The sequence below is a fragment of the Monodon monoceros genome, unplaced genomic scaffold (genome assembly GCF_005190385.1).
Source record: "Monodon monoceros isolate NGI ecotype Baffin Bay Population unplaced genomic scaffold, NGI_Narwhal_1 Super_Scaffold_21, whole genome shotgun sequence".
NCBI classification, from domain to species: domain Eukaryota; kingdom Metazoa; phylum Chordata; class Mammalia; order Artiodactyla; family Monodontidae; genus Monodon; species Monodon monoceros.
The window spans coordinates 94,511,247-94,536,924 of record NW_021703778.1 but is presented as its reverse complement, the minus strand read 5'-3'; the positions used below and the strand labels follow the sequence as shown (position 1 = coordinate 94,536,924).

General features: G+C 38.7%; 1 protein-coding gene across 7 annotated transcripts in view; it reads right to left on the bottom strand.

Moving 5' to 3' along the window:
• The window catches only part of MEIS2 (Meis homeobox 2), a 201,397-nt gene that overhangs the window by 48,238 nt on the left and 127,481 nt on the right, over nucleotides 1–25,678 (bottom strand). For all 7 annotated transcript variants that reach the window (XM_029237481.1, XM_029237483.1, XM_029237480.1 and 4 more), the window contains one exon: nucleotides 10,450–10,526. In XM_029237481.1, the coding sequence (XP_029093314.1) occupies nucleotides 10,450–10,526 (77 nt within the window). The remainder of the gene's footprint in view (nucleotides 1–10,449; nucleotides 10,527–25,678) is intronic.

Sequence of the window (25,678 nt, the reverse complement as noted above, 5' to 3'; positions counted from 1 at the left end):
GGCAAGTTGTCATTTTCTGACATATTATTTAGGGCTCAGCTCGGGTTTCATTCTTTCTTCTTTCCCCACTTAAACCCCCTGCTCATTTGCCACAAGCGCCATTTTCTAATTAAGGCAAATGAAATTCGTAATGTGTAGAAGGGAGACATGACCCCCCCTTGTGAGCCAGCCTCGCTCTTTCCTGCACACCATTAAAAAATAGAATCCAGGGGTGGTTGTTTTAATTGGTATCACTTTGTCTTTAGTGCAAAACACATGGCAATAATTTAGTGAACTTCAGTATTTCTCTTGTGGCAAATTGATAGCATAATTTTATTATGGGTGGAACAATGGCTTCTGGAAGCAGAGGAGACTCTCCCAGAACTACACATAACTCGGTTGACTAAACGTAATGCTTGGAGAAGGTAATGAAAACAGAGCTGAGGCTCAGCAAGGACTAGGAGATTTCAGTTTCTCGCTCCTGTCAAAAGGCTCCTCAGTAAATCATACCTGAAGCTTATTTAATGTCAGAAGCCAATAAGCTGATAAAGTACATTGGGGTGCTCACCTCAGAAAAGGCACACTGAGTCATGTGATCTCTGGTCCCTGGACCTGATGGGGTCATATAATCTGTCTATGTATTTTAATAAGTAACCTATTAATGTTCTCTTTGGTGCTAATTATTTTACACTTCACTTGTTTCCTGTTTACTGACATTGCTTTAGCAATTTCACTCTGAAACAATTATGAGGAAAGGGAATCGGATGACTTTTACTGTTCTATTCCACAGGAGTTTTCTACTTTTCTCTTTAACATTCTTCTTCTATACCAGCCGAGGCCACCAAACACAAGCACAAAACACCGAATCCATGGGAACGTTGTAGGATACCAGGAAACCTGCATATTTCGTAAAGCAAAGAGCCACACTGAGTCACACAGGTCCAAGACTATCAGTATTTAGTAACTCATAGCTAAGAAGGTATTTGGAGTTTACCCTATGGAACTTGGCTTCAGGTAACACAGGAAATCAACCAGCTGTGACCAAATTCCACTGTGCTACTTTCTACACAACTTTATGAAGAAGAAATTTGCTCATGGGCACTCAAAAATACCTACGCATCCTTTCAACTACAAAAACAAGACAGTGAGAATCAGATCCACAATTTAAAAAAAAAGACCACTCTGTCCAAATGAAATCCTTGTGCATTTCACTGCAGACTTTACTTTGAGTATTCTCACCCATCAGACTACTGGAATCAGAGTCCCCTCTTTGGAAGAGGGTACTTTTCTGAATTTTAGAAAACATAGTGCAGAGACAAAGAAAGCTCCCATGTGTTTCATAATTTTTAAGTGAAATGATATTTAAAATCTAGGTTTAAAATACCTGACAGTTTAACCTTGAAAGTATGCTAATATCTGTGACCATCTCTGTGAAGGAGATCTATCAATCAAAATTGATAATGACAAAAGGAATCCTCTGGCCATCCTTCTTATGGTATAGGCTTAGTCAAGAATGACCGGGTCCTTCCTCAAGAATTGAGCTGAAACCATTAAGTCAAGATCATTTATGAGATTTTTCACTTGTGGGTCTTTGAGGTAGATTCGAATCCAGATCTTTGGGGATTAATCAACTGCCCCACCATTCCCTTAGTAATCACTGCTAAAGTTTTTGTTTATCTAAAGTCTTTAAGGAAGTTTGGAACTCAAGAGGTCAACATTAAACAGCCTGAAACCTCAGCTCACAGGGACTTATCTAAAAGATAAGCTGTATCTAGAGACAGACGGGAAATCTCATATCTTTCAGTGTTTACCTTGCAAGGGAAAAAGAGAAAGAACTCTGATGTGTTCCAACCTGAGTGCAGAATTAACAATTCTGACCAGGACAGGGAGTTAGTGCAAATCTATCTTGAATGATCAGTCAGCAATAATGATTCTGATTCACGCACAAAAGACATGCAAACAAAAAACCCAGAAACAAGGTTTTCTATTATGATTACAATAAAACAATGAAGCAGGAAAAAGACGTGAAGAAAGCAAAATTTAAAAAAAGAAAAACTGTATGTATTTTCCTACCCAGATTGCTAACAATTTTGCAGACAAAAAATAATTTTCCTTGTTTCTAGAGAATAGAGGAAATAGTTCTGAAAGTCATGAATTGGATAGAATTTCTGGGATAAGCACTGGGAGATGTCACCTAGCCGATGCTCGTTCTCTAATATTTGAAAAATCCAACACAATGAAAACAACAGTAGCAACAACAAAACAAGTCTTTTAGACTCCAGATCAAGAGGTTAATGGGACCTACATTTACTCATTGATGGAGCAAATTCTCAACTAAGTAATTTTTGGCAGGCTGCTCTCCAGTGAATGAATGCATGAATGAATGAGTGAAGTGAATTAGGACATGGCCTAAAGATGATTCATAAAATACTTATTTCTCTGAGAGTGAGTTTTTAGAATACATTTAAAAAACACTCTAGCCTGTGGGTTATGGAAGCAATGAGGAAAAAAATTTATGGGAAATGGCAGCAACGTGGTAAAAAGGACTGAGAACTCAGAACAAAGTCACAGCCACCAAGACTCTCATTTTTAAAGGTAAAAAAATTTAGGGAAAGTAAACAACTTGGTATTGGTATATTCTGATCTATCTTTTTACCTTCCTTTTAATAGCTTCTAATTTAAAGGTTCTGTTTCAACTTTGCATTTACAAGCCCCTTTCTATTTTCTGCATTCTAGAAACAAGTTAGAGGCTAATGGGAAGATTCCTTTCTATTAATTTTTTTAATACGGCTTTATTGACCTGTGACTGGGGTTAGGAACATTTACTGAATCAGCAGCTATAATTCTGTAACATTTTCAATGAATTGTCTTCATTTTTTTCCTACTTAAAAATAAGTACATAGCAACTCAATATCATCCTACTTTAAAAACATGCAACTCACTGAAATATAGACTTTTATTTCTGTGTCACTCTGAGAAACCATGTCAATCATGCCAGCTGAGATGGATAAAGGACTTATTTGAACAAACTTTTGTCTCTCTTCCAAATACTGCTATAATGAAGTATACAAGTAGGTAGAGCCTTGTGCCTAACCCAGGACTTGTCTGTGGAGTTTATTGTCTTTATCAATGAAAGAGAGGGGGCTAATTCTAAAAACCTTCAAATATCAAAAATAGTCTAGATTTTTGGCTGAAATTCCCCCCCTCCCCCATATTTAGAGACTTTTGAAAACCGGTAAGGTTCAGCATGAGAAATTTTATCTTCAAAAAAGTTCCCATTTAAGTATTTTCTTTAAGGGGCATTTTTTGGAACTGTTTCAGAAACTTGTTGCATTCCTTTTTTGTTGTTTTGTGTTTTCTCTGTAGCACTGTACTTTCCTCTAAACGAGGAACTCTTTTTCTCCCCTTATTGGCATTCCAACCCAGCAAAGAAATATGCATCCTGAGATAATGCTGCCAGCTTGCTATGAAAACCATATTTCATTCTTTCTTTGCAGAGCAAAAGGGAAAAGCACAAAGGAGCTGGTATAATTGAATGTAAAGGATTGCAGCAAACCTCCCCTCTGAGTCCCCTCGCTGGCATCCCCTTCCTTTATTTCCCCCTCCACTCCTTTTGTTTACCACTTTTAAAAGGCTCTTGCTGAGTCTGAGCCGCCTGCCCAAATTTGGACTGAATCTCAATTTCTGGAAATGGTACTCCCACCTCTACAAGATAGAAGGTGTCTAGAAATGCTGGTGTGACATGGCAATGGATCGGAGGCACAACTGCCTAGGTACAATAGATGTCTTCAATTTTCAGATCAGTGTGGGAATGTCAGGAATCTGCTACAGAAAGTAACACAGGCAAATACTGTAATAGTCCCTCTAATTCAAAATTGGCATGCTACGGGTTGATGCCCTGGTCACCTCCAGTTCCATTTGCTGTAGACAGAGCAAAATGAAATCCATTTATATTTCCGGGCAATCCCTCTGGTTAAACATTAATCACGTGTATTTTTCTTTTCCCGTCTTTTAATCTCTCTTACCACCTCCCTTTGGTTTTCCTCTCAGAAACAACTGCAGGTTCCCAAGGAATGATAATACGACCATGGAGACAGAGTGAGTGGAAGCTGGGTAGAGCTGGAAAGAGACTGGAAACCCTACTGCTGACACAAACTCAGCTCTTTCACCCCAGGAGCGACTGTCGGGAAGAAAACGCTCTGGTTTTAGCAAAAGACCTCATGAGGCTTTTTGGCATTGCATCTCCGGCATCTCTGCCTCCTTCCCTGGTCACTGATTTCTCTGGCATAGGAGGCCATGTGAAAGAGAAGCATTTCACCTCAAGCTCACCAACGTGGAGTGCAAAAGCACTCCTTTTTGCCTTCCTTTCCTCAGTATCGGCAGTTTCATCACATTAAATGCTGACAATGAATCTAGCACCTGGCAAATCTGACTTGAGATTCAAATGGATTTTTATTCAGAAACATAGATGTTACTTGGAAATAATCAGCGAAGACGGCAGCTCTGTGTTTAACAAATGGCTGTGGTGGAAACTGCTGAGCAGAGAGAGGCTGTTTGGTCCAGCCAGCTCATTCCCTTAGGTTTATCTCAACTCCACCTCCTTGGTCTATCACTCTCTCCTTCAATCCTTTTTCTCTTGAGATAAAAGTGTCCAGCTGTCTCTGTGCCTCATTTAGATTTCCTGCACCACTGGCCAATCGTTCCATATGTTTGCTACAAAATTATTTTCCTCAATTCCCAGCTTACTCGTGATGTCCTAATATTACAACGTATTTCCTGGTGTCTGCTCTCCTTGGCGGGGAGTGACAACATACATACCTTTGAAAATGACTTGTCTTTGCTGTAAAGAAGTGCAACCTCTTTTACCACTAACCCAGCCTCCTACTCATTTAATTAGGCTTCGAATTGGGCTTGGGGATTCACTGACAGAGGGTCTGACATTGACCCTGTCTTCAAACCCACCTAGAACACTATTATTGCCCTTTTAAGTGTAAGCGGCAAAGGAAAGCATCTGGGCACCCACATCTCTCTGGACTGATGGATCCCTGAGGAAAATGACTGCTTTCCTGAGGCTATCACTCTGTTCCTGTCCATATTTTAATCAAGGCTGGGAAGGTCTTCTAACAAAACTGCCTTTTATTTTCAGAGTACTCTTAACTTATATGTTTGCACACACAAATTCTTCTGTCTCCTCATCTTTCCATATCGCACGTAAGAAAACCAAGTCACCTGGGTAGTTAATGAGCCTTCCTAAAGGGAAAAACTGATTCCCAAGATAACTTTTCCGGCGCAGGTTTTTCTTTTTTTTTTTTCTTTTTTTTTGGCATTGCTGATATCTTAGTTCCCCGACCAGGGATCGAACCTGGCCCCCCCTGCAGTGAAAGCGCAGAGTCCTAACCACTGGACCGCCAGGGAATTCCCCCGGCACAGTTCTCAGTCCGAATTGAGCAAGCTTTTATCTAGTCTAGAAAAATTTGTCCACGTGGTCAAACTGAAATAGGTAAAACAAAACTGTCGCTTCCCATGAGGAAGTTCCACAAAGTGGATGTCTGATTATTAAAAGCTGTTGTAGCAAGAAAGATTGTTTTAAGACCATTGAGGGAAAGGTGGGGCAGGCAGGACGAAGATATTTTATATCTTCAGTTTGAGAGGCCGTACGAGGACACTGAAATCTATTACACAAAGGAACTCTCTGAGCTACCTTCAAGTGGAAAGTTCTTCGAAATTTCAGTTTCATGCATTTTTACGCGGGCCCTGGAGACAGCCTCCTATCAAGAAAGTTAAGTCCTTTATTCCTAGTATACCTGTTTTCTGTCAATAAGTCACCCTATGGACTCTGCTTGTTGGTATATAGATAAGGATACAGTTACTGCAGTGACATGAGTTTTTAAAAGTACGGTATTTCTTCCTTTTAAAATTAAACCTGGAAATAGGAACTTAAAAGTTAATATTATAATTCTTATATAGCATTGAGGAAAGTTACATGAGAACATGGAAATGTTATGATTTTTCTCATAGTATTTTTAACTTAAGGAGTTTTAATCGTCAAAGTTGACTTTACTATATTTCAATGATTACTATTGTCAAAGATGTATGAATGCATCCCAACAAATTATTCAAGCAAGAATTTCCTCATTAAAAAAAATAATTTTCAAAAAAATCTTTTGTCAATGAATGCATGTAAGCATGCCTCCTGAGGAAATACCAGACATTAATACCCAAGACTTTCCTTCAAAACGTCTAACCTTCACAGCTATTTGAAGCCACTTACCTCCTAGGGTTCCCTAATCTTACCTCCCTGGCATCAAAGAACTACAAAAAAAAAGGATCATCTAAGAAACTACAAAAGTCTAGCTTTGTTTAATATAGAAGCTATGCACAGTGAGTTGTCTGCTCTCAAATTTTATCACCCCTTAAATATAGGTCTATTTCCTCCTGAAAGAAATCTCCATTCCAGTTTGTAACCGATTTAATGATGTTTTCATTGATATCATTGTATGAAATCATCATAATTCTCTCTCATTTTTACAGTTATGTACTTTTAACTATTTTAACAACAGACAGCATCTATGGTGCGTGTCAGCACTACGCTGAGTACTTAGTGTGCAGTATTTCTCTGAAATGTTACAACTATATAAGATATAAATGGCTACTGTCCCCATTTTACAGATGAGGAAAGGAAGGCTTAAAAGGGTTAAGTAATTTGCTGAAGGTCAAACATCTGACGAATGGTGGAACCAGGATTTTTAGCCTCCCAGGGTCTGGTTCCGGAGCCTAAGTGCTCACCTACCACGCTATATTACCCTCCAAGATGTAATCAATATTCAGTCAAAGTACACCATGTTTGCTTCTCCGTGGTGAGGAGGTTATTCAGGGTGAGGATATTCATTTCCTTGCTTTTCTTCTCTCCTAATGCACACACTTTGATGATTTCACAGCTGATGTGACTCTCCCCCAACTGAACAGCCTAGAAAGCCAGTCTCACTACTTGTGATTACCTTTGTCAGCCAAGTGCATACAGGGAAGATCTGGTTATCATCATTTTTTTTTCTAAGTCTCAATTAGGTTATTGATTATTTATGGACTTCTGAGGGCTAACTGTAGGAAAAAATGACTTAGTGTCATAGATTCCACTCTTTTCCTGAAATCATATTTTGATTTGGTGGTATCATCACTTTTTGCACACTCCCTACTGTAAATACATGGGAAAGGCCCATTGAGATTATTTCTAACACTGGCTGCTAAGATAAAACAATCTTTAATTCCCCGAATTATCTCCTAAACTTCCTTTTTGCTTATTTGTTCTGAAATTACTGACTGATCTGAACAGGTCTGCTTTTATTGCTTATGGCTCTCATCAAGTGCGTGAAGCCATGTTCCATTGCTTATTACTACAGAGGTTATTTTACAGCAATACTTAACTACCCTGACCTTGCTTGGCCTTTCTATTTTAAGAGGTAAGTGAGAAGCAGAACTGAAACAGCAAGTCTTCCATGATTTTCTGATGTGGATGCTTTCTATACTATTCTAATTCTTTGAGTACGGACATCACAGCACACAAGTCTAAAGTCCTGGCCTCAATCAGAGAAGCGGGTATCATCTCCTAGCAGAGCTGACTAAATGAGGTTTAGGAACTGCTCTCTGATCCCTGCTTTTTTTTTTTGCTGAGAGCTCTCAGGGCCTGGAGAAATAGTTTATAGCCTACTCTTCTCATCTCTTTTAGTTATCACTTGGCACTTAAGAACAGTGATTATGAAGCCTTTTGAAATTAGTCTGGATAGCTTTCTCTGTTTTGAAGATGATATCATCAAGACATCGGTCAGTTTCAGAATAGACTGCACAGTAGCTGGTATTCTCTTTTAAATTTCTTTTTGAAATCCACCAAAATTCAGTCCCTGTGTGAAATTCCTGGTAGTCTTTTAAAAGTATTTTCTGTGTTATCCTCATGAGTCACACCTTACTATCAAAGTTACGGTAGCTGTTAACTAAGAACTGGACCTAAGGGCAGGATTAGAGGGTTTTTCAGAAGGAACTGTGAAAATTAGGGAGATGGAATTATTTTGTAAAGATGTAGGTGTCAACATTGATGCCATATTATGGAAAGTATGCGGTGTGATAGACTGTCACATCCTAACCCTTGGCATCCTGCAGCAAACACAGCTCAAATAATAGAGAAACAAGAAACCTAAGCTATCACACGACAGAACTCCTCCTCCATGCCCTGGGGCTCAATGGAATTCAGAAAATAAGGATGCTCTCTCCAAGTTCCAAGCAGGTGTCTAATTGTGAGAAACGCTCATCTTTAGATACGACTGTAGCATCTTCACTCTTCAAGTGTAATGACTACATCAAAAAGTACAGGTAGGGCTTCCCTGGTAGCACAGTGGTTGAGAGTCCGCCTGCTGATGCAGGGGACACAGGTTCGTTCCCCGGTCCGGGAAGATCCCACATGCCGCGGAGCGGCTGAGCCCGTGAGACACAACTACTGAGCCTGCGCGTCCGGAGCCTGTGCTCCGCAGCGGGAGAGGCCACAACAGTGAGAGGGCCGTGTACCGCAAAAAAGAAAAAAAAAAAAAAAGTACAGGTAGTGGATGACAGGGAACAGCACTTTCAAAAAGAGTAAAGGTCAAAGTCAAATATCAATGTAGAAATATTTCATTTTTCCCAAGACTCCCATCACAACCACCCTCAACTTGCCTCAAATTTATAAACATTATGATTTTAAAGCAACATTCACTGCATCAAGGACCACTGTATATAACGGAGCTCGGTTTGACAATCAGTATGATATAAAATAACATGCAGGGCAAATAAGTCTTCTACCATCAACAAAGAATATATTTACTTTATTGTTTTAGATTACTGATAGCTTGTGCTAGGAACATAAATGAGAATATATATACGTTGACATGTGTGTATCTACTCTATGAGGCTCATATCAACGTATAATCACCTACACATCCCTGTCTGGAGATTACAGCCTTTATTCCAAGTTTTTGGTCTAAAGGGTATCTTTAAATGTACATAGTTCCAATCTTTAGAAGAAAATTAAAGTGAATTCAAGTCTGTATTGTCTATCCTTTCTTTCTGCCTTTCTTTTCAGGTTAGCAGTTTATTTCTGCATTAATCACCCTGACAGAAGCAAGGCAACTCAATTTTCTGCTTCTGTAGGTAGGCACATCACTTTCTGTACAGCACTAGGCATGAAAAGGGCTGCAGCTAAGCTTTGGTTACTGGTGTAATTGAAATGCTATCCACACTATAGGGTGCATTAAAGTCAGATAACGGCAGTTCCTGTGGCCAATTTAAGTAGCTTGACTTCCCTGGGAAAAAAAAAATTGCCTGACAGATAAGGCAGACAAACTGGCTAATTCTCCAAGCATGTCTCTCATTGTGATCCTAGAAAAATGAGAAAAAAATGAATCACAGAACCACAAAATCAATTGACCCTCGGGTAGCTCATCAGGCAGCGAGCCTGATAAACCTAAAAGCTTTGTTAATGTCTGCCTGCCTGTATCCCACAGATAGAGCACTTTGTAAATGAACCTGCTTTGATAAATATATTAAGGAAAGCTGTGAATAAAGGCAGAGACTTCTCATTTGTAAATACAACCTCTGCTACATGGAATTAGAATGATAAAATGGAGTTCCATGTAATTAAGTTTGTATAAGGCCTGAAATCCGTGCAAATACTTTCCCTGAATTTTGAAAGAGAACTGTCAGTTCAATTAATCTGAACATCACCCCAAGAATGTACCGAACAAAATTAAGCTGCTGATAAAACCTGGGCCAGTATTTTGATAAGTAATTCCTATATCATTTCTTGGCCACTGTGATCATTTTATTTAATCCTCTGCCCCTCCTTTTCCTCAGTTACCCTCTAAGCCACATACAAAGAGTGATGGCCCATGCACCTCCACGGGAGTTATCGGCCAAATGGCAAAGCTAAAAATGGGGAAATCTTTTCTTTGTTTTTTTTTTACCCTGTGTTCAAAAAAAAAAAAATTAGGGTAAATAAAATTCTCCTAGGAGATGCTAAAGAGCCTGCATCTTCATCAGCCTAGAAAACCTAGATTAAAGAAACCTTCCAAGAACTGATAACTCCACAGGAGGACTGCACCAAAATACCCAGAGTGACTATTTTCAACGGGAATGACCTGAACTGAATTTGCTCTGTTCAAGTCGAGAATTTTAAAGCATCAGAGATGGGGAAAGTGAGGCAGAGAGGAAGAGCGGGAGAGGAGAAAAGAAAAGAAAGAGGCACAGAGAAAGAAAAGAGGGATACATCTTACCAAAACCATTTACCTAGTTACCTCTTCCTCTCTCTGTGCACTACGTTCACACGTCAAGGTAGAAACACAGAAGTTATCCTCCTCAATTTCATTTGTTTCAGAAACAAAAAAAGAAGACAATGATTGAGAAATCTTACTTTAGCCACGGGAGAAAGACATTGATTTTGGGGTCACTCACCAGTTGTTTACTTGGAGAATTGTAAGTCCTGTGTCTTGAGCTAACTGTTTCTTCTGCTCTTCGGAAGGGTACGGATGCTAATGAAAACACAAATGTTTTGAAAGATGTATCAGAAGTTAAGAAAGAGTCACTTACGTCTAAGAATGAAACCACCGTTTGTGATTTCTTTAGTCTATGGCTTGATTTTCCTAATCACAGCTTTTTAATCATGTGTGGGGAAAAATGTGGGCAGAGACAAGAATCCAAAAACCTGCTTGTGCAGCCCCGTTCCTGCCACACTGTGGAGGCCAGTAGCACAAAGCATGGCAGCATTGCAGGTATTCAGTTTCTTCCATCAGTCAGGGACGCACAGCACTTTGGCGATGGGTCAGAAATTTGGTTGGCTACAATCACTTCAGTTACACTAAGGGAACTACTTGCGGGCCCATTTTACTTTACTTCTTGGAAAACCTCTGTGCAGCCTTTCTCCTATATTATCTTTGTGAGATGGCTCAATATAATCATTATTTCCTAGTTAATCTAAGATTATTGATAGTCAGTTTGGAAAGTAAGATTGTCCATAATCACAACTATTCTTCGAAGCCATGGCTACCACTTCAGTTACAGCAGAGTTTACTGACAGTTGTTTATGTTGACTCCTTTAAGGGACAGTGGAAGATTCTTTCATTTTTACTGGTTGCTGCTCTGGGTTAAGAGGGTCGCACAAAGTGACCACCCATCACAAGGAATCAATTATGTGCAATACAGAAATTTTACATTTTACCCTAAAGTGTGGCAATAAGAGAATGAAGCCATAGGTTTCGGTGTTTTTTAATTCTTTACTTCCCATCACAACTCACCAACATTTATAACAAACCATCCTCCCATCAGCAAACCACTTTCCTCTCTCATTCTGAAATCAAAGATTGTTACTGTAGAATTGTACATTTACTTTGAGACACTGTACTGGAATGTACATAATTATAAAACATGTCTGTTAAATAGGTCTCGGCTCTAAATTCACTGGTTTTCTTAAACAGAAAAGTAAACTTTTATAAAGCATGTCAAAGTCGTTCCTAAATGAGAAAGCCTTTAGTAATAAATATTTCCCATCAACGTTATTAAAGGCTGACATTAGGAACAACAAAGTATTCCATTCAGAGCTTTCTAATCATTCCAGTGTTTGAGAGAGTGAATGTTTTTCAATCATCTAAGATTTTATTCTTCAGGTATTTCATCTTCTATAATAGCATACATTATCCAAAACGTGTGCAATTACTTATTAGCAAACCCAAATGCCATTAGGTTAAACAAAACCCCCTGTATTGCAAAAGGGGTTAACTAGATTTGTATTAATATAGAAGCCAGGCTTTTAATATTCTGCAAATGTTAACAAAGAAAGATGATAATGTTGAGTTAATATGGGTTAAGCATAAAATGAAAATAAATTTTTCTGATTGCGAGGTGTTGACATTTTTTTGGCTAGGGCCTCCAGCCTGTTCCTGAAAGCTGTGTAATTACAGAAGGCTTTTCCCCTCCTTCCCCCTCCTGCTTCGAGCCTACCCACATTAGTAATGACCCCTTCACTGCTTCAAAAACCACTAATGGTCTTCAGCATGGGCAAGAAAAATGAACAGGATAAATTGGAATCCACAGTCAGTAATTTGCATCCTATGAGGCTGCTTTGGCCACTCACACTCATTCCTGGCCATCAATCGTTGCCTGTCAGGTGCTGCACTCTGCCACCATGACAAATACTCCTCCTAACACTCTGATTCGTCCAAACAATGTAATTGTCCTCTATTCTCCTTTTGGTAATGGAGATAATGAATGACTGCACAAACAAGAAGGATTGCTTATCACAGATGCTGGGGTGGCTTCAAACTGGAAAAGGCCTAGGGTACAAATTTTAATTGACTGAAAACACTGGTTGGAGGGAAAATGACCAAAAAGATCCCCAAATCCTTCTTGTTGTGGTATTTTCCTGACAAATTCAAGGGAGGAGCACCCTTTGACTTTTTATTCCTCTAAGACGTTGAAAGCCTAGGTTTCTAGGTTATTTGCCCAATGGAAATCAATTCTGCAAATAACAAAAATGAAAATAAAGACTCATCACAAGGATGTATAGATCTGCATTGGTAATGTCATCCAGTATGCTGTTTCTTCATGCAGTGGGTTTTTTTTGTTTTGTTTTGTTTTGTTTTTTGGTGTGCTCAGTCTTGTTCACTATTATGATGCATTTGCCCAAGACAGTTCTGACAAAATGTGGGTTGTGGTGTGTGTGTGTGTGAGGGAGACAGGCAGAGACACATACAACCATATATACACACACACACACACACACACACACACACACACAGAGAAGGTTTAGATGAAATAAAGGTTTAGGATGTTAAGCTAGTAGAAGACTAGAAAGGAGAAGTTAGTGTAGAGTCAATTCCTTCAAGCAGGACTGTACATTCAGATTGAGTAACAAGAATTCTTCCCAGTGTTTTATTAGAAATTAAGTCAAATGACCACAAAATTATATAAACAGTGCATTTTATCTTGGGAATCCCTGAACTGTACTTTCACTATGAAAGCAGTTGCAAATTCCATCCACAATCATTAAAATAATTGGGACCTTACCAAAATTCACCTTGCACAGATGGCTTTTTTTTTTTTAATTAATAGCGAAGACCATAATAACTTTCACTTATTTAAATAACGTTCTGTGGTTTTTGAACATTCATGATTCTATGCCCCTTTTATACAGGGAGTGGACTGTTTATCTGAAAGTGTTCTGGCAGTCGGCCACTGTATTTCTAAAATTAAAAAAGGAATGGAAAACAATCAGCTTTCAGAGGAATTGGAACCATGGCAATGTGTTTTGGATTAATTTACAAATATATGTATATATTTAAGGCCAAACTGTGGAACTAGAGAATTTCTACTACATGATCTATCATAGGCATTCTTCTACTTTATTAGAACAGACATCATATTGAAATAATAAACATGGGAAGCCTTCACTTCTTCTTTGATGTATATTGCTAAATGTCTGACTGGCTCAAATTTAAAATAAACTTTGGTATGTTTGCACTTGAAAACTGGAAGTAGACCACAAGCAATAATTTGTTGTCAGTTTCTATATTCTTGGACTGAGGCTATAGTTTAGTCTGTTCACTGATGGGGGCCAACCCACCCTGGTCCAGCGGCTCAGAGGTGGCTCAACTTACTCATAAGAACATACATTGTAACATAATAGCGATGATGATGATTCCCTTCATCAAGAAAGAACCAGCATAGGTCAAAGTTTTTCACATCCCCAAATAATTTAAAGCCACTGTTGAAGAGAGGTGAATCACAAATATCCTCTTACTTTGAATATCAACTGACAACTGTTCAAAAAGTTAGTAAGACATGTATGGCTCATGACTCAACGTAGACAGAAAATATTTTTTTAATTGCCTTTTTTCTAAAGACTCATTCAAAAGTGAGATATTACCTGTATTCCAGATACTGACCTTAGACTCTTTTCTTTTTTTTTTTCTCCTCATCCCTTTGGGGTTAAACTGGTTTATCAAGCACATGCAAACAGATCTACAGTATTCTTAGAATGTATCAGTGAAACAGTTTTTAGGTGAAATCACTTAATGATAATTTTCTTTTGTGGTTAATCCCTCTTCATTTTTGTCCAAACTGGAACCAATTTATCATAATCTTTATTCCATGTTGAAAGGATTTATACTGATGTTTTAGAATACTTCAAGTGATATTTCTAATCATCTCATGAATTAGAAGTACACAGTAAATGAAAAAGGTAGTTTTTGCAAGGCTAAAAAATTGGAAACAACCTATCTATCTGTCAAATGGATCATAAATAGTTAAATAAGTTAAATAAAATGGGAGATTCTCATGAAAAGGTTTTCCCCACATATTGTTGCATGAAAAAAGTAAACTGTAGAACAACATGTATTACCAATTTTTGTAAAATAGATAAACAGCTAAATAAATAAATTAATTAAATGCACACATATCTATGCTTGTCATGCAAGGAAAACATCTGGAAAAACACACACACCCCGTGCTCTGGACAACTTCATGTTGTATAGGGCATGGGGTGCAGGCTTTTACTTTCTGTTTATATACTCCTAGGTTGTCTGCATGTTTACTGCTGCAAACAATTTTTTAAAATCCAATATTAATTTTAAAGTAATATTAATTTATTATAATTATAATTAATTTATACACTCCATATTTTTTAAAAAATATAGCAATTTAACTTTGTATACAATTAGATATTCTCTTCTGTTATGGTAACTTTTTCACTGGATACTTTTAAAAGCAGGACACCTTGAGAATTAGTCCTTAAGGTTACTTTCCTACCCTATGAGTTCGACTCACTGGTCTATAAAGTTTACTAGATGAGGGCTTCTGTGGTGGCGCAGTGGTTGAGAGTACGCCTGTTAATGCAGGGGACATGGGTTCGTGCCCCGGTCCGGGAGAATCCCACGTGCCGTGGAGTGGCTGGGCCCGTGAGCCATGGCCACTGAGCCTGCGCATCCGGAGCCTGTGCTCCGCAACGGGAGAGGCCACAGCAGTGAGAGTCCCACGTACACCAAAAAAAAAAAAAAGTTTACTAGATGAGCTCTTGAAAGAACAATGTGCAATTTGTCAAATTTCTTCTGTAATGATGTAATATAGCCTTTCGGACAAATGATCAAGTAACTTGTTGGGCAGGTTCTTAGTTTCAGCAAATACTTGGAATTTGGTCATCATGATCACCACTTCCTTTTCCTCAATCCACCCCTAAGATACGACTTATTTTATAGAGTTAATTCAGGTGACCTTGAGTTTGATGATGCCACTTGTAGATGAAACCCTCTAAGCAATTTCTCTAATATGGACAATGAAACTGCATTGGGTAAATATCACTTATTGCTCTGGGACCAGGCTTATTGAACTGGTACAAATAGATGGTGCTAAAGGCCTAACCCTTGAAAAAAATCAATGCATTTTCATAGAATGTCAAACTTATTCAGTGGCCATTAATTTAACACCTTTTCTTATGTAAACAGAAATTCTGACGCCATGATTAGAATGTATACTGCAAATGAAATGTGAAAATAAAATTGGAAACAAGATATTTGCTTCCCACTAAATTCACATAGTGAGGGCTTCCCTGCTGGCGCAGTGGTTAAGAATCTGCCTGCCAATGCAGGGGACACGGGTTCGATCCCTGGTCCGGGAAGATCCCACATGCGGCGGAGCAACTAAGCCCGTGCGCCACAGCTACTGAGCCTGAACTCTAAAGCCCGCGAGCCCCAACTACTGAAGCCTGCGTGCATAGAGCCCGTGCTCCACAACAAGAGAAGCCACCTCAATGAGAAACCCGCACACTGCAACTTAGAGCAGTCTCCGCTCGCCGCAGCTAGAGAAAGCCCGAGTGCAGCAACAAAGACCCAACACAGCCAAAAATAACTAAATAAAATAAATGAATTTATAAAAAAAAAAAAATTCACATAGTGATTTACTTGGTATTTATAATTTTTAGCCCTTCATTGTCCTGTCTTATTTTCACACCTTGTCTTTATTAAGTATAACTTTCTGAGAGTAAAGCCTTAGGTTTTTAAAATTTTTTTATTTCTCCCCCCACTCTGTGTCAGTGTCTTTAAAGATCTGTAGAGGGCTTCCCTGGTGGCGCAGTGGTTGAGAGTCCGCCTGCCGATGCAGGGGACACGGGTTCGTGACCCGGTCCAGGAAGATCCCACGTGCCGCGGAGCGGCTGGGCCCATAAGCCATGGCCGCTGAGCCTGCGCGTCCGGAGCCTGTGCTCCGCAACGGGAGAGGCCAAAACAGTGAGAGGCCCGCGTACCGCAAAAAAAAAAAAAAAAAAAGATCTGTAGAAAGAGTGAAAAAAAACAGACGTTAAGTTCTCATTCAAGCTTTGTCAGTAGTTCTGCCACCCTGAACAAGACTGTGCCTGGGACTTAGTCTCTGTAATAGTAAAATGAGGTTAACAAAGCTATACGTGGTTTATAAAATATCTATGGAGATTATAATAATAAAGTTTGTGATGGTTAGTTCTGAACCTCACTGACTCTCTCACTCCCTCTCTCTCCCCCCCCACCTCTCTCTCTCTCTCACACACACACACACACACACACACACACATACACACACACACACCCTCTCCTCTCAAGTTGTCTGAGCTTCTAATCACTACCTCAGGATGCAGGAGCAACCTGCAACCCTTTGCTCTTCCACTGCCAAGCTAACGTCGGGTTTCTACCAGAAGCACTTCTACATGAAACGTGATGTATCTCCTGCTTTGTGTTACTATTTGTAAATCTGCATTTTCTGGGTGTCTTATCCTTGTCCTAGTTCTTGAGATCAGAACCAAAAAATATTACAGCTAAAAAAGTCTTTAAACAGAACCCTGTCTTGCGACCTAATTTATGTAGATGAAGAAACCAAGACGCAATGGCTTAATTAACACTCCAGGTCATAGAAACAGGCAGTGGTAAGGCTGGGATAACCACCCACTCTACTGATATTTAGTGGAGGACTTTCCCATTCTAACATTAAAGTTTCTTACTGAAGTACCTTTTCCCTTTTCTTTTGGTAAATGTGCCTTGATTTTTTTTTTTTTTTTTTGGCGGTACGCGGGCCTCTCACTGTTGTGCCCTCTCCCGTTGCGGAGCACAGGCTCCGGACGCGCAGGCTCAGCGGCCATGGCTCACAGGTCCAGCCGCTCTGCGGCATGTGGGATCCTCCCGGACCGGGGCACGAACCCGTATGCCCTGAATCGGCAGGCGGCCTCTCAACCACTGCGCCACCAGGGAAGCCCAAAAGTGCCTTGATTTTACTTCAGGGATGTACTCAGGGGTTAGCCAATCAACATAGTTAATCATTCTGGCTGCTCTGAAGATGGAACCCAAGTTAGGTTAATGGGAGTCAGTAGGACTGTCAGTCAAAGGTGTTCTCTTTTCACTGGGGTTACTAAGTCAGTAGAATTTGTGCCTGGAGTTGTTGATGGCCATTATTGCCACCAAATGGACAGAGCCTGATTGAGAATGAAGCCCACACAGACAAAAGCAGAGCCAGTAGCTGTAAAGAACAGATTTGTGCACATTTCTGCCCTTGGATCCAGCTTTATCTAAATCCAGCCACCCTTTACCTTTTAGCTACTTGAGCCAATTTATTAGTGCTGACTAATACATATGGCACAATTTAGATTATCAGAAAATTTCTCAGTTTACTCCATATTCCCCTCCAGCTTAAAATGATCATTTATTTTTTTAAAAAAGAGAGAAGGATGGTGAGGAAAAGGAGGGAGGCAGGGTGGGGGGAAGAAGAAGAGGCAAACCATTTTGCTTTAATCTAGATTCTGATCAAACATGGCAAAAATCTTGAGGATTTGGGATTTTTTAAAAAGTTGATCAGAGTTGTGATCCTAATAGATTAAAAAATCACCTAACTTGGAAGATAGAGGTTTAAGCATGCAATGTATATGGAACTGTGAAAATTTTATATCTTTTTTCTAATTTGAAACCCAAAGTATAAGGTAGACTTTTTATAATGACCATACGGAGAGTAAATTTCAGTATGCTTCTTTGTGTCAAGTTGAAACTCTTAAGGGGGATGCATATAAATTTGCTCATCGAAATACCTGAGAAACACACTTAGACGCAAAAACCGTACAAAAACCCAAGGCTGTGATAATGAAAAAATGACACAAAAACCGTTGCAATCGTCTGGCTAATTTAGGATTATTTGATTTAAGTAAAATTCCCAGCTGCTGAAGGAGTGCGTATTTCAAATGTGTGATCACAACATTCCCTTCCATTTCCATGATGCTGGCATGTCCATCGTGGTCAGTCCAACACTGGGTCCAGCAGAAAATGCTCACTAGCCTGGACTAGTCACCTTCCTCCAAAATTCCACAGTGCCTTCTCTCCTCCTCTCGTGTTTTTATTCACTCCACATTATCTTTTACGTATATATGTGTCCTTGTGTTATAGCCCTCGCTGCACTGCAATTCATTTGAGGACAGAGTTCAAGCCTTTAACCTTGAACCCTCTACAGCAGGGGTCCTCAACCCCCGGGCCGCGGACTGGTACTGGACCAGTACCCTGTTAGGAACTGGGTCGCACAACAGGAGGTGAGCGGGGAACAAGCGAGCAAAGCTTCATCTGCCGCTCCCCGTGGCTCGCATTACTGCCTGAACCATCGCCCCCATTGCTCGCATTACCGCCTGAACTATCCCACAGCCTCCGCCTGCCTGCCCCCTTCCACCGCGGTGGAAAAACTGTCTTCCACCAAACAGGTCCCTGGTGCCAAAAAGGTTGGGGACTGCTGCTCTACAGCACTTAGAATGTTTCCTACAGAATAGGTACTCAGTACATACTTGTTTGTGAATACATTATTTCTGAAATTGACACTGTTTTCCATAAGGAAGGACTGACAGTGCCACATATATGATGCATAAAAACCCAGATAAATATGGGGAGATTCAGAGCGTCATTTGACTGTTTTACTGACACAATATTTGGATATTTGAAAACATCTACTGAATTTTTCACTTTTCATCCAGATGTTTGGTGTCATGGAAACCCAGATTCTAGACTTAAATTAGCTGGGTTTTTTTTAATGCCAGATGTATATTTGGGAGGAAGAAAATGTGGCTATTTCAGGAGATTCATTTCCATTTGAGTTCACGTGGAAGTAAACAGATTACATGATAATAATCACATCTTTTAAAATTCAGAAAATGTTGGAGAGATTTTAATAATAACCAGATCCTAAGGGATTAACATGTTTGGTTGATATTTAGAGCCACGGTAGGAAGGCCTCATTAAAAAGAGCAAAGAGAAAAGCACACGCTCTTCTGTAGATAAGCTGAAGGAATACTGAATGAGCCTAATGGATTATCATACAGAGATTTTAAGAACAGTTATTAAATTATTATTATCAAGATATAGATAAAATAGAAAAATGGAGAAGGCATTTTTCATGAAACCAAGGTTAATGACTGAAAGGAAAAAGCGTCTTAGGACTAAGGAAAAACACTTTTTGCATCTGCAAAGGGAAATGTTATATCTACCTACTGCAATGGTACAAAGGGAATTCATACCGGCAGGAGTGATACAATTAAAAGACGGTCAGAAACCATCAACACTCATTTGACTTCTAAACTTCCAAAGAGACGTAAAAAATATATTAGAAAAACACATTTGCTGATAGGAGTCAGAATTTTAAGTGCAATGAATATAATTATTTTCCCATTGACTGAGATTTTAAAGCTGAGCACAGTCTTATTTTGAAAATAACAGCAATATATTCCTAAGGCTAGAGAAAGATAATTTTTATTTAACATTTGTTAGGACGCTCCCATGAGCTGCTTGGCCATGCGTGTTATGCTGCCTACATGGCTAATGGGTAATCTTACCAAATGAGCCAAAGGCCACAAATAAGGCCTTGACTCATTTAACAATCATTTCACATTTCCACACTATGACCAAATTAATATTTTATGGGGCTACTCAGTTCTACAGCCAGACCACTTTTCCAAAAAATTGAATTTTGTGCTTATTTATTTTATGGATCATTTGTTGAAATAGATTTCAAAACAGGTTTAGGCTATTTAGATTTTTCAGTGCACTGCAAAAGCAAAACTTACAGACTCAGAGTTTTAGACCTAGAAAAGACATCAGAAGTCATGTAACACAAACTTTCTCATTTCATGTCTAATAAAACTAAGGCTGGGGTTCCCTGGTGGCGCAGTGGTTGAGAGTCTGCCTGCCAATGCAGGCGACACGGGTTCATGCCCCGGTCTGGGAAGATCCCACATGCCGTGGAGCGGCTGGGCCCGTGAGCCATGGCCGCTGAGCCTGTGCGTCTGGAGCCTGTGCTCCGCAATGGAAGAGGCCACAACAGTGAGAGGCCCGCGTACTGCAAAAAAACAAACAAACAAAACCAAAAACAAACACACAAACAAAAAAAAACTAAGGCTGACTGAAACAAAGTGGCTTGCCCCAAACTTTGTTGGCCTCCTCCTTTTTAAAAGATGTCCCTGACTTCCCCAGAAAGAATAAGTTTCACACTCATATAATCTCAAAGAATATTTCTTACGGAACATGTTATTTCTACCTAGGAATTATGGATACCAGTAGCCAGATTTTATCCTGTAAGTTACTTACTATCCATATCCTATATAGTCCTATGTCACCCTATATTTCTTCATTTGCCACACTGCATTGCAAATACTTGCTTATTTGTCAATCTCGCCTATTGGACTCTGCTCCTTGAGAGCAGGGACTGGCTATCCATATTTTACTTCCAGAATCTAGTTCACTGCCTAGCATGCAAAAGGTATCAGTTAGTGCATGTTGAATTAATCAAGTTTGCGAATGGAAATAAGTGAAATGTTTGCATCCGAAAAATACTATTCTGAAACGAGAGAAAGGGAAGTCGGTTGAGGTGAAAACTTAGATACCAAATGAGAAGGGAAATTTAAGGAAGGAGACACTTAACAAGGCAGATAATACCAACCTCTCTCCCACACTGAATATGAAATAGTGAAAATCAGCTCTTATTTAAAACAAGAGTATAACTTTATATATGTAGAGAACCAAGTGGAAATTGGCAAATTCAGATGGTAACACTAAGAAGCTGTGGAAAAGAAGTAAGTGTATGGGACTTTTAATTAACATTTAATTACCTCTTGTCAAAAAGGCTAAGCAGTTGCTTTAAAGTTATACAATGTCCAGACAATTGACATACTTGTATCTAGTCTTATGACAACAACCCTACTGAACAGGTCCAGACACAGTGGTATAAGGGACTGAATTAGAAGGAAATAAGTTTAGCTATTAATCCATTGCATTTCTTTAATAACCTGAAAAACGTCTGGATACAAAATTGTGGGGTATCAGTGCTTTGTGTCCACCTAGAGGGGTGGGATAGGGAGAGTGGGAGGGAGACACAAGAGGGAGGAGATATGGGGATATATGTATATGCATAGCTGATTCACTTTGTTATACAGGAGAAATTAACACATCATTGTAAAGCAATTATACTACAATAAAGATGCTAAAAAAATTGTGCGGTAAATATTAAAGAATTATTAAACAAGTTTACAAGAAATAATAAACAATTCCAGTATGTTCAGTCCAATTTCATCTGCATGGACCATGCTATAAATAATTTTGTCTGATTCCCTTAACAATGCACTGAAAGTCTAACTTGACAAGGGAAAGCTATCATGGATTTAAAGAGGAAGGAGTTGTTTAAAGAAACAGGGTTATCTCTTTTTCAAAAAGTTATTATCTCTAGAGTAAGCAGTGGAAATGTTGTGGATATTATCTTCTTTGCTCATCTCAGAGTACAGGATAGGAGAATGGGGTTAATGATAAGCTAAAAAGTCATAAAAATAAGAAGGAAGTAGCTGTAAACTAATGACTTCTTGTGATGCATAGCAGTGGTTAAAAAGAAAACTTTAGTAGTGACTGACCATTTCTTGCACCATATTGTAGAGAAGGTTTTAATCAGAGTGGCTATGATGAAACAGAGCTCCTTAATGAGTTAATTCTTTCATTTTACAGTTCACCAAGGTACAAACTCTAAGGTGTAAAATACTAGCATTAGGAAATTGGTTCAGAGGTTCCGAACTGGCTTCTTTTCCTAACATATACAGAGCTTCTTTTTGCATATAAATGAGCATGAGATACAACTCTATACTTAGAGATATACTCTAAAAAAGGGGAAGTGGGCTAAAAAAAATACTTGACTTTTAAAAATTATAGCTCCATATTCTCTAAATGTTTCAGAATTTATCTGACTTTTAAAACTGTGGGAGAAAGATCATTATGTCTGTCCAGAAATTATGAAAAAGTAAGCCAAAGATATTACCCAAGTGTTTACCTTAGTTATGCGTGGTACTAGTAAATAAAGCAACCAATTGGTACCCTAATAAGAACACTCCTAACTGAGCCATCCAAAAAGGTCAGTTAGCAGTATTTATTTTGGAATTCCCCACACTTTTATCTTATCAAGTTGTTTTTCCTTCCCTTTTTTAGAGTGCCTGTTTAGTGAAAGCTAACTAATCCATCAAGATGGAGACAGAACAAGATACCGCCACAGCATTTATCTATCTTTGTACATATACTGTCCCCGTTCCTATTTTACCTAAGCTTTAGAACACGCAAATACTTTAAATAGTGTTTCTAAGCGGATGGAAAAAAATCGATTTGTGAGTTTCTAATTTGTATTTAGAGCAAATCAACTCATCAGTAAGTAGATGTCCTTCAAAATGTCTTTTGAACATACTTATGAGTATGTCTCTTCTGGTAATTAAGTACCTAAGATCATAAACTATCTAATCCATGTCATAAGCAAACAAAATGAAAAAATATATGTCCATAAAAATATGTCTTTATGACTCTGAATATCTATTGGCTAGACATTTACTCATTCAAGGTAAAAGTGATTAAGTATTGAAATACCAAATTATTTGATAGTATTTAACCTTTTACCATGATAATTAAATGCTATGCTAAGTAAATCCGAATAAGTTAAAAATATGTGCACTAAGAGAGAGTACAAACACAGAAATTAAAAGTGTCATGAAAAAACAGTAAGGATATATGCTAATATATGTTAGGAGCTTGCTTAAATATTAGTAGGTGGCTATTTTCTTTCTAATTTGCACAGGAAATCAGAAAATATTAAGAAAAAGCTCCTCTTAGCTTGGGTAGCTAAGCTGACCTCGCAGAAAGTATCTGCATCTGCTTATCAACTTGGATAAAAGAAAGAGAAATAATGGGGAAATACTAAAAATATGAATATTTGAAATTATTTTACTGGCCAATTTTTTCCAATCCATTAAGTGATAAGATTTTACAGAAAACAATAGCTACTTCTTTTTTTTTTTTTTTTTGCGGTACGCGGGCCTCTCACTGTTGTGGCCTCTCCCGTTGCGGAGCACAGGCTCCGGACGCGCAGGCTCAGCGGCCATGGCTCACGGGCCCAGCCGCTCCGCGGCACGTGGGATCTTCCTGGACCGGGTCACGAACCCGTGTCCCCTGCCTCGGCAGGCGGACTCTCAACCACTGCGCCACCAGAGAAGCCCAAATAGCTACTTCTTATTCCTCCTGCTTTGTATATTAGAAATTGGTAGTGTATTTTTTCATTCTTAGAACAAATAGTTCTATTTTTTTGCATGAAAACATTTCTTACAAGGCTATAATAAGCCCTGAAAATGGTGTCTCCACAAAAATTGGAGTTTAAAAGAACGGACCTTTAACGCAGCTGAATTCAACTGGTATGGACCACTATGGCCAGCATCTGCTCTGATTAGTTGAACATCCATTCTGATTGTTGGTGCCTGTTAAATAGTTTGGATATTACCCGTGGCTTTTCTTCATGATGGACAGAGCCCTCTAACATTTCTGATACCTGCTTGGTATGTTGTATCTTTAGCAGATGAATTTAAATTTGACCCATGTTCTGCCATAATACAAACAGCATTAATATTTCAGAGTAAGGTGAGTTGACCAATTGACCATAGGGAATGAAATAAGGTAGTTTAAAGTCTGAAGGTACCTTGAATACTCAGGTGTAACTGACTGAATCATATGCATTATTTAAATATTTAAATAATTTAAATACTCTTATTGGAGTAATTGGAAATATACCCTCATGCAACATAAGCTGAGTGGGTTTAGTTCTCTAAGGAGTTAGCAAAACACTTAAGGATTGCCACATGGCAAGAAATAAACCACAAATGGCCTTTAGATTCTAGTGGAAAATCATGAAGTAAATCCAAGGTATTATTCTATGTACATTCCATGCAAGTATTGACTGTGCTTTATCTAAATAAGAACATTTTCTTAGGCCAGATAAGACAGAGTAGTTTTTAGCAAGAGTTAAATAGGAGGAGTCAAAAATTATCTCAAAGAATTAAAAAATGTCAATAAAAATCACCATCAACTCATGACTCTGATCCTCCGTATAAGATCGTGATTTGGATTTGATCTGAATATTGGAGGAAAGTAGACTGACAAACTCTCCTCCTTTGCATAGTCCCAGCTGACAATCAGTATCTAACAATCAGACTTGACAATCAGTTTCTAACCTGGCAGAAACTAAAGAAAAGACTTTTTCAATACAGGTGCTAGAACATCTAAAATTTTTATACAGTGAAGGAACTACAGAAAGGGAGGAAATTCAGAAGGAAATGTATAAACCCCTACTTTAAAGGTTTTCATCTTTTTTCTAAACTAACCAGCCAATTTTGAAATGGCCTGGGAATATACTAGTATAAGGAATGAATAAACCTGTGTACATTTTTATCATAGTGATAGTTGTACAATTCTACAAACATTGATGGATAGATGCCAGGTCCTGGGCTAAAAATTTAACAAGCCAGGGGTCTGGAGCAATGAAAGAACTGCTAGAAATTGAGATGGGTATTTTCACATTTGACTGGTTATGTTCTCTTTTCTTCAAACTCCTAAACACATTCTCCCTTTTATTTTAAGTGACTGGAAGGCTAAAGATGTTATAGAACCTAGAACCATTCTCTGGAGACATTCCTTTTCTTTAACTCCTTGGACATTTGGGAATACAGTTCATAATAAGTATAAATATTGTAAGCTGAATTACTAAAGGAGCTTGCTATTTGCTAAAGTGAATTCTTTCATAAGATAATGTTCTTGCAAAGCAATTAATATCCCCAGTGGACTAATGCTCTTCTATTTTTTTAATGAACAAATTTAGATGTTTACAAGACATGCCAAATGAAACATTCTGATGGATTTATTAATAAGCGCTTGGATTTTCACTTGTGTTTTTCTCACAGCTGTATACCCAGCTTCTAGAAAAGTGCTTGGGAGAGGAGTACAAGCTCAATAAATATTTGGTAAATGAGTAAATAAAGGAATAATTTTCAGTGCTTGGCCTGAGACTGAAGTATGGAGTGTCTCATTTCAAGTGCACAAGGGAAGCAGGAGAGATATCAGCATTTAGGCTTTTACCTTCTCACATTCATAGTTAGAACCACCTAGTTGGGAGGAGGCTAATGGCAAGGGGATGGGAAGTTTCTGCATGTTACAGATTTAAAAGCATACTCTCTGTCGATTTATTTACACTACTGAAAATCTGAACTGTTTTTTTTTTTTCCCACAAGGAATTATATATTTCTAGGCCCATATTGACTAAGATCTAGGGGGAAAAACCTATAGAAAGCCCCACAGAGCTTACAACA